The following is a 12732-nucleotide window of genomic DNA, read 5'->3' on the forward strand; positions in this document are numbered from 1 at the left end:
AGGGTCGTGTCCGTTTATTTCTACGTCACCACTTTAACACAGGTTCAAACCATCTTGTGCTGGTGCCATATTGACCAACACGGGGTTAATCTGAACAAATAGTCATAGTCAATTTATTTGCATTTACAGACCAACATTTATATATTTCTAGTCACTGATGAAAAAATATTGCCAAAATACTAGTGGAGTGTAAAACACAAAACATGAAGCGAAGGACGCGGTAACACCGTGTTCCGCCTCTGTTCTGGCCTGGTTCGATTTCTCCTGCCGTCATGCGCTGGGAAAGGCACAAACAGCTGTAGGGCTTTGCAGAGAGGTTGGAGGAAAACAATCACGCCAGTGTAGTCCTCTGACATGTTTCTCAGAAGGAACAGGAAAGAACAAAAAATAATATGTAATAAACACACACAAAACCAATACACAACCCACACGGAAACAAAACTTATGCAAATGCGCGCACGCGCGCGCACGCAGTCACACGCGAAGTGGGTTTGTGGCCGATTATTTATTTGCAGGCACTAAATGAATTTAAGGTGCTAATTGTTTCAGGGCCGTGTCTTTATTGAATGACTCGCTGGTTTATTCACTGAGTGGCTCTTTGGGATCATGACAAATAGGAACCCGGGAGTAGAAGCGAGTCACCGTGGGCACCGTGGGCCTTTTTATGAGACAGCTGCAGGAGGGAAGTCTTTCTGCAGATGCCTTTCCCGTTACTGACTCACGTACGTTAATATTGCTGTCAAATTCCCCAACTTTTCTTCCCATGTCTCATTTTGGATGCCCCCTCCTCAAACGCCCAGCGCGAGCACGCCTGCGTCGACATCTCGGCCCCACGGATTAAATGTGGTGGAACGTGAGACAGTCAGGTGCGTCACGAACCCACCGAGCTTCAGCTGGAGGCTCGTGTCATCGTCAGGACGCGCTGGACCCGAGCGGGAACTTCAGTGTCCAATCAGCACGACGCGCATTTTTACGCGTCACCAATATCTCCAACTTCATTTTCACCACCCAGCTGTTTTAATATCGGATCCTTTCCGCCTGCTCTTTGTCGCCATCGATCCCGTGAAACCAGTTTTTCTTACGGTCATCACCGACTCATCCGCCTGGCGCGTCTCCAGCCAATGCGCAGCGGAAAGGAGTGGCAGGGATCCAGGGAGGGGGAGAGGCGCGGCAGCCTCCTGCGCCTTTAAGCTGCCGCGAGGCAGTCGCAGTCCACGGGACCGCCGCGTTCGTGCGCTCATCGCCGCGGAGCGACCTGCTCTGCGTCGTCACAGCGGATGGGAAGCTGCTGCTGCGTTACTGAAGCGCATGGAGTGTAGCGCACGAGCCTCAGAACCCGCCTCACCATGAAGTGCTGCTGGATCGTTTTTTTCTCACACCTGCTCTTCCTGACACTAACAGGTAGGACGGCTCCCATTCCAGTCAGCCGTTGTGGTATTGATGATGTATTAGTGAAGGGATAAAGACTTACTGTAACTGCCACCGTGTGCTCTCTCTGACGCACAGAGTGACCTGTGCTGCGCCTTATTTAACACAGCATATGATTAGGCTTTTCAGAGTAATTCTAACCTAATTATGATTTAATTAGACCAATTGAGGAGCGTTGCAGCGTTTTTTGCGCGTGTCTGGAGGAAGTAGCGCATAAAGACGCACGTGGTGACTTTAGGTGGCGTGTAACGGTGCGCTGGGCTCGACGTGTCTGCTCAAGTTTACAGATCATATCGGCGGCACTCATTTGCATAACTGTGCGTCGAGGTAACATCGGAGATGACTCCGGGAAGGCAACAGGTGTGCGTGCGTGCGTGTCGGTTCGCGGATGATTAATTATTCATCCCTCCAAAATAAAAGGGATTAGGTTGAGCAGCGGGAGGAACAAAGATGAGCGAGGAGCAGCGCATCCTAACGCAAACACACCCTGCAGCTCTCTGACATCCAGCAGCTCTGCTGTTTAGTCATATAACAGCCTTGGGTGTGTGCCAAGCCTTTTGTTTACTCCAAAATGGGAAGTATTATTTGCAACAGGACAAATTCTTACAGGTCAGCAGTGAAACAGGCAGCGAAGGCACAGATTGTTTTGCTGGAGGGGAAACATGTTCGCATCCTCGGCCCCTTCTTGCTTCCTCAGCTTCTCGAGGCCCGAAGGCTCAACAGTCACATGACAATTCAGCTCTGGCAACGAAAAGCCACTGCATGGTGAAAATCAGACTGAGACAAAAACATTAGCTTTGTTTACTCATCTTAAGAAAATGGATTTAGGGCTCCTTAATGCGTGATTACTCAGCGGGCAGTCGGATCATAATTATTGATTGTGCAGCTGAGCCACGGTGGTCAGATAGCACTCTGTGCCAATCACACCATCCGACTCCGCATCGGCCACGGTGGGGCTTTATCCTGGTTTATTTGCTCCGTGAAGTGAAGTTAGGCAGCTTATTGATTAGTCAATTCAAAACAAAGTGATCAGAAGCATAAATACCACACACTGCTGCTGTGACCTGAGGCATGCAGATGTTTGTGTGTTGGATGGCCAGAAAGAAAGATATAATAATAATATATCAGCCTTAGAAATGTAGGTCATTCTATTGCATCTGAAAGACTAAATTGTTGGCTCAAAATAATCCAGAGACTCATCATGTGTTAAAGTCAAGCGTATAACTGCTCTAACTGTTCTTTTTTTGTTATGGGTTCGTTTCACTTTGTTCCTCCTGGAGGTCGTATTTCACCGAGCGTCAGGGTTTTCCCCTGCGGCCTCACGCGTCACACGCCGACTGAACCGCGTGTCCTGTGTGTGTGTGTGTGTGTGTGTGTGTGTGTGTGTGTGTGTGTGTGTGTGTGTGTGTGCGTGTGCGTGTGTGCGTGTGTGTGTGTGTGTGTGCGTGTGCGTGTGTGTGTGTGTGTGCGTGTGTTCCAGCGTGGTGTGCGCCCGTCATCTCCCCCGCCGGGCCCCACGTCGTCGTCCACCTGCGGGGGAAGCTGGAGCTGCGTTGCCATGACGACGCCGCCGCGCGGGCCGGCCCCCCGTCCAGGCTGGTGTGGCAGCGGGACCGGGGCCGCAGGCTGGAGGGCGACGCGGAGGAAGACGGCGTGGCCTTCGTCAGGGTGGCGGCGGCGCAGTCGTACCACGCGGGCCGCTACGTGTGCGTCAACAACAGCACGCTGGCGCAGGCGTCCACCTACGTCTACGTCAAAGGTGAGCTGTCTGAGCTGCCGCGGGTACATACGCACGGCTGCCCATCAGTTACATTAAATCTCACCCGTCTCCTCAGACCCACATATCTTCCAGCGCACCATCGTGAACAGCATCCTGGCGCGCGCCGGCGAGAACTGCACCATCCCCTGCATCGTGACCGACCCCGAGGTCACGCACATGGCGCTGGAGACCTGCGACGGGCGCCCGCTGCCGCCCGCCCTCAGCTACCGCGTCACGCCGCAGAGGGGCATCGTCATCGGGGACATGAGGAAGGAGTACGAGGGCTGCTACCAGTGCGTGGGGCGGCTCGGCTCCACCGCTGTGGGGTCCATGAACTACAACGTGGACGTCCGGCTCGGTAGGTGGCGCGCGGCGGAGACGGAGACGGAGCTCGGCGGATTTTGTCATTCGGGTCTAAATGGAATTAGAGGTTGAAGGAAAACACGGGGTTAATAAGGTGAGTTAAAGGCAGTGTGACGTTCACTGGCCTGAAAATGGGACAATTAGCCTGAAAGCCAGCAGCTGCTTCTGCTGTGGAAACTATGATGCAACATTGTATTTAGGATAAATACTAATATTATATACTTTAATGAGTCTTTAAATACTTTCAGCCAGCTTCCTGGGGCTGATGAATGTTTTTGGGGGGCTAGAGGTGATTATTAAGGACAGATGTCATCCTTGTGTCTTTATGAACGTTATAGAGAGGTTTGCATGATAGTGAGGATGCCACCGTCTCCATCCCTGACTACAAGTACTGCAGATAAGAGGCCGTAATGCATCCTGGCACTGGGCCACAGCAGGGTAAACAGCAGCGGCCAGAACAGAATTAAATGTACAATGGAAGCAGTGTGAGCAGAGGGTGATCGCGCGTCCAACGGTGCCTCAGCGGTTTCACTCTGCAAAAGGGAGAGGAGCGATGGCGTAGTGACGCTTTGACGGATGGAGGTAGTGAGCGAAGCGAGGGAGGGAGGAGCGCAGGGATTAGAAGCTCTGGAGCCGAGCGCCGCGGCCGCGTCGTGGGTAAATAAAATTACAGCAGTCGAACCGACGTCAGCGGGGGATTCATATCGCAGTGACTCATCTACTTTCTGTGAGCACGAGTGTCTGAAAGCAAACAAGGTATTAATGCGAGTACGCGGCCCGGGCTCGGATCAGACAGTTGGAGCTGAGACCGCGTTGTTTGCTTTGACCCAGTTCCAGACGAACCCCCAGTCATCAAACTGTCCCAGGAAGACAACGTGATCCTGAAGAAAGGCGAGCCGCTGAAGCTGACCTGCTCCTCCACCAACGTCAACCCGGACTTCAGCCTCAAGTGGGAGTTTCCCTCCACTGCGGTGAGAAGCAACACTTTGCCTTGTCCGTCGCCCTGTATTGGTGCAAACATGTATTATTAATACATGCTTCCACTTGTTCCCCTCCTCCAGCGTCCCAACGAGACCCAGGCGTCGCACATCCTGTCGGGCGCCCACGGCTACCGGCGCGCGGCCTCGCTCTACGTGGAGGCCGTGCGCCGCTCGGACGCGGGCGCCTACCGCTGCCAGGCGCACAACGAGCGCGGCGGCAGCGCCGCGGCGGTGCAGCTCGACGTGCGCGGTGAGTCTCAACGAAGGCCGAGCCCGTCCCTCGTCTGCATGCGTTTCCAGTGAACAACAGGGCGCCTCGGGGGGAAAGGGGGGCATGAGTAATTATTCAAAGCGCTTTATTCTGAAATCGGTGACGCCGTTGGCTCCGTCGCAACGCAAGCGAAGGGGATTTCGCGAGCTGTGCAAATTTGCATAAACATTTACAGGCTGCAGCTTGTTTTGTGTGCGGATGAATGACCAGGCCGCGTGGCGTCCGTTCTCCAGATCAGGGCTTCATCAGCATGTCGGGGGGTCCGGATGCCGACCAGGTGGACGTGAAGGAGGGGAACAGCCTGAGCCTCCGGGCCCAGTTCAAGGCCTACCCCGCCCCGGCCTCGCTGGCCTGGTCGTTCAACGGCAGGCGGCTCCTCAACACCACCGAGCACGTCATCACCGTCCGCCACCACAAATACCGGTACGGCAGGTGCGGCGCCGGCCCGGCCGCGACCCGCTCGCCTCGCAAGCCTCTGACGCCGCTCCTTGTCCTCCACAGCTACGTCAGCGAGCTGAGGCTGGTGAGGGTCCTCGGCTCCGAGGGCGGCGTCTATAAGTTCTCGGCCAGTCACGAGGACGCGTCCGTGGACCATTCGTTCCACGTGTACGTCAACAGTAAGTGAGTCTTGTGGGTCTTGGAGCACAGCGGCACATGTTTGCTGGTGTGTTCATGCGTGTTCCTTCGCCAGGCAAACCCGTTATCGTCGCCCAGGAGGGGCCCGTTGACGGACAGGTGCGGTGCATCGCTGCGGGTTACCCGGTCCCCAAAATCAGCTGGTTCTTCTGCAAGCTGCCCCACACGAGGTACGAAAGAACCAGGAAGGAGTGAAGATGTGAGGTCAGGGGTCACAGGGCTGCAGGAAACTATTACTGACAAGACAAAGTCGTTAGTGAAACAGCAAAGGAAGCCCACGGGCTCAATAACGACTTCACGAGTTGATTATGTTGTTAGTGGCGTTGGTCTCCTGTGATAAGCAGATAATTACAACGTCTCATTGTTCAGGAATCGGGAGTGAAACGTGCAAAAGGTGCAGTGTTTTAGTAATTGTCTGAGAAAAGAGGCTAATGTAGCGTAGACGCTAGCAAAGCGAACGCCGCGTGTCTGTTAGACGCTCGATGAGAGCAGGTTCCATTAAACTCACGGCCCGTGAAAATGAGAGGCGGCGCACGTTCCCCCCCAGAGTCCAGACAGACAATTACAAGACTGCAGTTTCGCACAGAAGAACGCCGCCCTGGGAGCCATTGGGCAAACTGGAAAATGGAATGTGTGCAATGGAAAAACAGAAGGAGTGAACAGACTCCAACACGTCATTAAAAACCTGCATCAGAAACCAAACATGCCCACCTTTGCCCCCCCCCCCTTTGGAAGGTGCTCACACCTGCCCAACGCCACCCAGTGGGAAACAAGCGAGGTTTCCATGGTGACCGAGTCGGCCTTCGGCAGAAGCAAGGTGGAGAGTCGGCTCAACATCAGCAAGGAGCACGCGCACTACCACACGCTGGAGTGCGTGGCGAGCACGGAGGGGGACGAGGCCTACACACTGTTCTCCATCAGTGGTAGGACACACACACACACACACACACACACACACACACACACACACACACACACACACACACACACACACACACTCTGACCCGGGGGCCAGGTGTGCGGTTACCGGGTCCAGATTGGACCCAGATTAGCGTGTGGTGCTGACTATGCAGGCAGGGATTACACGCCGCAGATCTGCTAATCCGTGTCGCACAAACACGCGCCGCCGCTGCTGCAGCATCGGACAAAGAGTGTGTGTGTGTAAACAACTGCTGAACGCTGCCCCCCCCCCCCTCCTCCAGAGCGCATCGTGCCCCATGAGCTCTTCACTCCCCTTCTGACCGGCATGGGGGCCACCGGCATCCTGCTGAGCATCATCCTGGTGGTGCTGCTCTACAAGTACATGCAGGTAAATGGGGAAAATCAATATAACCGTTTACAACTGAACTGCCCTAATCTCACTGCATACATCAGACCAGTTCATCAGGCCTAAGGGTAAATCAGGTGGAACCAGCGCTGCTGATGGGACTCGCTCATTTGCTCGTGACTCATGCCTTAAAGTTAGACACATTTTGGGATCAGGCGTCTTTTGTGTTGGTGGAAGTAGGTCCTTTTAATGGATCTGAATGTGCCCTAATGAACGCGCAGTGACTCAGTCAGGCATTCAGAGCGCAGCCGCGCTGCAGCTAAAGGCTTTTTTGACACTCTCATCACGCCTCGAGTCATTAATTTACCTCCACAACGCGCAGCTTTTATTGCACGCGGATGAGTCAGACTCCTTGAGAACTGGCTTCTGAATTCGCAGTGGGATCATGGCGGGGTCGTCTAGACGCGGGCTGACAACTAGAGTGCATTGAGTAATGTCAATCTGAATAGAAGGAGATATGGACGCGGAGACACAAACAATCTGAGGACCGATCTGTCTTCTCTCCTCTTCATCTTCCACAGAAACCCAAGTTCCAGATCCAGTGGAAGGTCATTGAGAGTATCCATGGCAACAACTACATCTATATTGACCCCACCCAGCTGCCGTATGACTCCAAATGGGAGTTTCCTAGACAGAAACTACGCTTTGGTGGGACTACGATCATGTCTGACTAATTAATTGTTAGAAAGAACAATAATGCTAAGACATAATGGTGTGTGTGTGTGTGTGTGTGTGTGCGTGCGTGCGTGCGTGTGTGCGCGTGCGTGGGGGGGGGGGCGTGCGTGTGTGTGTGTGTGTGTGTGTGTGTGTGTGTGTGTGTGTGTGTGTGTGTGTGCTCACAGGTAAAACCCTGGGCTCTGGGGCATTTGGGAAGGTGGTTAGGGCCACAGCATATGGACTCTGCTCTCCAGATACTGTTACAACCGTCGCTGTGAAGATGCTGAAACGTAAGCATGGGTCTTTGTCTCGTGTCTTGTCCGTGTGCATCTGGTACACGCACCAACGGGTGTGGTCCCAGTGGTGGCTTTACTGAATCATAGTTCACAGTGCATCGCTGTAATTCACCCACCATTGTGCCGTTGCTTTCAACCGAGTGAAGGATGAGTCTTTAAACGCTGCTATGATGTCATCCCAGCCAATGCTCACTCCACGGAGAAGGAGGCGCTGATGTCAGAGCTGAAGGTGCTCAGTTACCTTGGAAACCACATCAACATCGTCAACCTGCTGGGAGCCTGCACAGTCGGAGGTGAGGAGAGCGGCTCAGTGGGGAATTTACACAGGGGAGACTTTTGTTTGAATTTGATCTGGAAGGTGTCTGATTAAACACCTTATATTTTGCATTTGAGTTTGATTTTAATATTATTTTTTTTACAATAACACCATCCAGCAACATCTCTCCTCAGCCAAATTGTGACCATCTTGGAGATCTTCAGGCTGTTTTGCATCATATGACCCCACATGGGCTTGATAAGGCTGCGATGAGGACCAGGACGTCCCATCGGATGTCATTGCTTTCAGATCTTTCTGCCTTTAGCTGCTATTTGGAGTAGCTGATGGTCTCACATGATAGACCTGGGCCATGTAAAGTGGCTGTGTTGCATAGTGTTGTGCTCATGTGCTGACGTGCTGTTATTCCAAGTCATTACTGGCCTTTTATTAAAAATCAGATATTGGACAGTCAGTGCAAAGCATCTTCGATTTGAAGACGTGATGCAGTTGGACTTGTTGCAAATCTCCTGTGCAGTTAATCAATATTATCTGTCCGTCTAGCCATCAGCATTGATTCCAAGGCAGCTGCATGTGTGTGAATGAGTGAAGACAAAGAACACTTCAGCTGCTTTATGGACACAATGCTGATTTGTTCAGTATGTTTTAGTATAAAGCATTCATCTGATCAGAAAATGTTTCTTCTTCTCATCTTCTAGATCTTCATTTCAGCTTCCACTTGCTGTTTCTGTCTCTCGTTGTCACGTGACCGTAGCCTCAAAACCAGCCAGTGAGTTTTGGTTCTTGTCTCCGCCAGGCCCCATATTGGTAATCACCGAGTACTGTTGCTATGGCGACCTGCTCAACTTCCTTCGCCGCAAACGGGAGTCGTTCCTGAACTCCCAAGTTGCCGACGGTTACTATCGCAACGTGTCCAACCGGAGCGGGCCCACGAGGTGCGTTCGCCCGCGTCCGCGTCCTCCACGGTGAGCGCCGGCTCCGCCTCGCAATGTAACGCGTGTTTCCACTGTGCCGCAGTGAGGCGACTGGTGCGGAGTACGTCTCCATGCGTCCCTCAGAGAAAGAGAGGTCCACGCAGCCAGGTAGAGCTACAGTAAAGGCTGCAGTCAGTCACAGTCTGTCCAAACCCTGATTCCACGGCATTATCTTTATCTAGACGACATAGAGGAGCTGTCTCTGGACGCCGAAGACCTGCTCAGCTTCTCCTACCAGGTGGCTAAAGGCATGGAGTACATCACTTCCAAGAACGTAAGGCTTTTAACAGTCTCTTAATATTTATGGAGCAGTAACGGCAGAGATTTAAAGGCGCTGCCGCTGGTTTGTAAATCACGAGTGTCGGCCCGCCGCGCTCCACACTGTCGGCTAATGGTGGAACCATTTACATCCCATGTAAATTACAGCCTGCCTGCGTTCACCGGCTCGTCTTTTTATACCTGTGGGATAAGCGTAACACAGTCATAACCGCGGCAGAAAGACGCAACACGTGGCCTCGTGTGCGCGACAAGCAGAGGGAGGTTTTCATATAAGGAAGGAACAGTAATAAGTAGTGGGACCCGTGAGGTCACATTAAACCAGTGACACGTCTCGTTTCACAGGGGAGCACGGACCACGCGTCTGCACTACACTTAATGACTCCCTCCCACTCAGACACACAACACGAACATACTAACGGGCAAATTGTATCAAAGAAGCAACTTTATTTTAATAATAAATTAGACAATTAAAACCTGAAGGAAACCTAAAACTTGCTCCTAAAATATAATGCTTTCATTGCTAGTATTATTATATTATTGCTAGTATATTATATTACTATTACCATACATGCGTGTGTGTGCGTGCGCGTGCGTGCGTGCGTGCAGTGTATCCACAGGGACCTTGCAGCCAGGAACATTCTGCTGACTCACGGCAGGGTGGCGAAGATCTGTGACTTTGGGCTGGCGCGGGACATCACCACCGACGCCAGCTACGTGCTCCGAGGCAACGTGAGTCGGTCCATCGCGCCCCAGCTCCGCCCCCTTCACTCTCCCCCAACCGTTCCAATCCATACATCCTTCCCTCCCGCCCTCTCTCTACGAATAAACAACGACACCTCATTTGCAGATTGAAAAGCAACAAATGAACAGATCTACATATTCCTATTTGCCTCCGTATAAAAATGAGCTTTTTGTAGGACATGTCCCTTGTTAGTGGACACGCAAAAGGAAACAGGGAGCACGGTGTCATTGCGATCACGGCTCTGCTTCCTGCAGGCTCGTCTGCCTGTCAAGTGGATGTCCCCCGAGAGCATCTTTGACTGCGTCTACACCTTCGAGAGTGACGTGTGGTCCTACGGCATCCTGCTCTGGGAAATCTTCTCTCTGGGTAACGTTTCCCGTCACAGCTGTGCTTTTGTGTGTGTTTCAAATGTCATGACGTCCCTTTGGCTGTGATACATAATGCTCTGTCGTTTTCTGAAGCAGCATAATTACACGAGCGCATGAAAGTAACGCGTGGTGTGCATGTGTTGGATGTCTGTGCTGTAGGTAACAGCCCGTACCCTGGGATGCAGGTGGGGTCAGCGTTTTATAGAATGATTCAAGAGGGCCACAGGATGAGCAGTCCCGAGTTCGCTCCAATCGAGATGTAAGAAGTATCATCTGCAAATGATTTTCAGTGATGATTTTATCTGTAGCGAGTGAGTTGAAGATTACGGTTAACAGTAAAGAAGCTGTTTGCTTAAAAAAGAGATGTAAGGTCCCAAACACCGGTGCTACTGGAAAAGAGCTAATCCCAGTTTGACCTGTGTAGGTACGACATGATGCTGTCCTGCTGGAACCACGACCCTTTAAAACGGCCTTCCTTCAGAAAACTGGTGGAGAGGACTGAAGTACTGCTGTCAGAGAACACCAGAAACGTGAGCGCATCAAATCAAGAAATGGCTCGATTATTTTTTTTAATTTAAATTTTAGAGATGATTATGCATTTTGCCTTTGTCCCTATTGGGAATCAGACTTGTGGTTATATTGTGTGTTCTACACCCCTTTAGTTAAATTATTAGAGAAATATTTATTGTGTGACAACGAGCTGACTTTTTCTTATAAGCTAAATGTGCTGTTTCTCAGGTGTACCTGACACTGAGCAACGCCTCAGGGGCAGAGCAGCAGTGGTCGCCAACACGGAGGCTGAGCTCTGTCTGCAGCACCACAGCCCCCACCCAGCCTTTACTGCAGAGCACAGCCGACGTCTTCCTGGACTACGTCTGAGACACACACACACACACACACACGCACGCACGCACGCACGCACGCACGCACGCACACACACACACACACACACACGCCCGCACGCTATGACATGTACAGCATATCTCTACCCCCCATCTCCTCAATCATTCCCTCTCTTAAAAGCCAAATACAATGTAAACTACTAAGATCATATACACTCAACCAGTCAATCTGTCAAACGTTGGCCTTGAGACACACACACACACACACACACACACACACACACACACACACAATGATGCTGTATATATACAACCCTTGGCTCTCAGCAGTGGCCTCTATCTAATCTTCCCGTTGGCCTATCGATCTCTGTACTAGGTATTTCAGGTGCAGCCCATGTAAAGCAGACTCCAGCACTCATTGCGCATCACCTACATCAGCAGTTGGAGTTTTGGCTCACGTTCAGCCTCTAGATTACATCGTAAAATGCTTTGAGGAAAACAGAGGCTTCATGCATGACTAAACACCTGACCTAGGGAGAGTGCATACATAAGCAGACCTGGTGCCGTGAAGACTAGACGTGCTTATTTGGACACATTTGTCAAAGATTTCAAACAAAACAAAATTTGGGAAGATACATATATATTCCATTCGTTACTGGGAATTCTGTGGGCTAAATGTTAAAGTGACCATATTATAGCTCTATTCCACATTTTTAAATAAGGAGTCCCCTTAATGTGTTTTAGCGTGATCCATCAGAAATCCCCATCACATGTGTGATGTATGTTGACATGTCCCGGCCTCCCCTCCTACCTGGTCTGTGTCTGCACCCAATGCCCATGTAAGATCACTGAAATGCCTCAGAAGTGGGTTTGGCATGATATGGTCCCTTTAAGCTAAGCTAACTATGTATCCTGGCGGCACCATGCATGTAACTGACGTAAGACAGCAACACCAATCTTCTCATCCACCAAATCTCTTAGTAAGAGGATAAATATGTATTTTCCCAAATGTTCAACTGTTCCTTTGATCTGTTTAACTGGATACCATAAAAGCAGTCTGATGAGGGCCTTCTGCTGCGAGACCTGAAGTGTTTCATATGAACATACTGTAAAAATGAGCCACGGTGGCATGCAAGCGATCACTAATGAAAAAACTCAAGCCATAAGTTGCAGAAACACTGATTCCCACCTGTGTGTTATAGCTTCAGATACTGTGACTCTAATAAGTGGTGCGTTGCTGTATGTATTTCATGGATAGCGTTAGTTTAGCAAAGCCAGTGTGGCGAGGCATTTAGGCCCGATTGTGTGCTCACTCGAGTTATGTCAAACTTGTATGCAATGTAAATACAATAGAGATGTGCCTTTAGATTTTTTTTTTAAATACTGAATGCATTTGGTTGTGACACAGTTACGTGAACGGGGAAGCCGATCGAGCGTCTGTATGCTGGTTTTCAGATTCCTGCGGTTTTGATACGGTTTGGTTGACTTGTGATAATAAAGAATGTACCTGTGATGGTAGAAACAGTGTCAGCTTCA

General features: G+C 51.0%; 1 protein-coding gene across 1 annotated transcript; it reads left to right on the plus strand.

Annotated features, from left to right (window-relative positions):
- The first annotated feature begins 881 nt into the window (after nucleotides 1-881).
- kitb (KIT proto-oncogene, receptor tyrosine kinase b) lies at nucleotides 882-12718 on the plus strand. The gene is made up of 21 exons (XM_029145780.3): nucleotides 882-1401; nucleotides 2909-3187; nucleotides 3264-3545; nucleotides 4382-4521; nucleotides 4612-4780; nucleotides 5035-5224; nucleotides 5303-5418; nucleotides 5493-5607; nucleotides 6173-6360; nucleotides 6640-6746; nucleotides 7286-7412; nucleotides 7607-7711; nucleotides 7900-8010; nucleotides 8788-8926; nucleotides 9009-9073; nucleotides 9148-9239; nucleotides 9851-9973; nucleotides 10241-10352; nucleotides 10514-10613; nucleotides 10779-10884; nucleotides 11093-12718. The coding sequence occupies exons 1-21, from the start codon at nucleotides 1347-1349 to the stop codon at nucleotides 11231-11233; spliced, it is 2862 nt and encodes a 953-aa protein (XP_029001613.1). The 5' UTR covers nucleotides 882-1346; the 3' UTR covers nucleotides 11234-12718.
- Nucleotides 12719-12732: the final 14 nt, after the last annotated feature.

Source organism: Betta splendens, chromosome 1, assembly GCF_900634795.4.
Source record: "Betta splendens chromosome 1, fBetSpl5.4, whole genome shotgun sequence".
Taxonomy (NCBI): domain Eukaryota; kingdom Metazoa; phylum Chordata; class Actinopteri; order Anabantiformes; family Osphronemidae; genus Betta; species Betta splendens.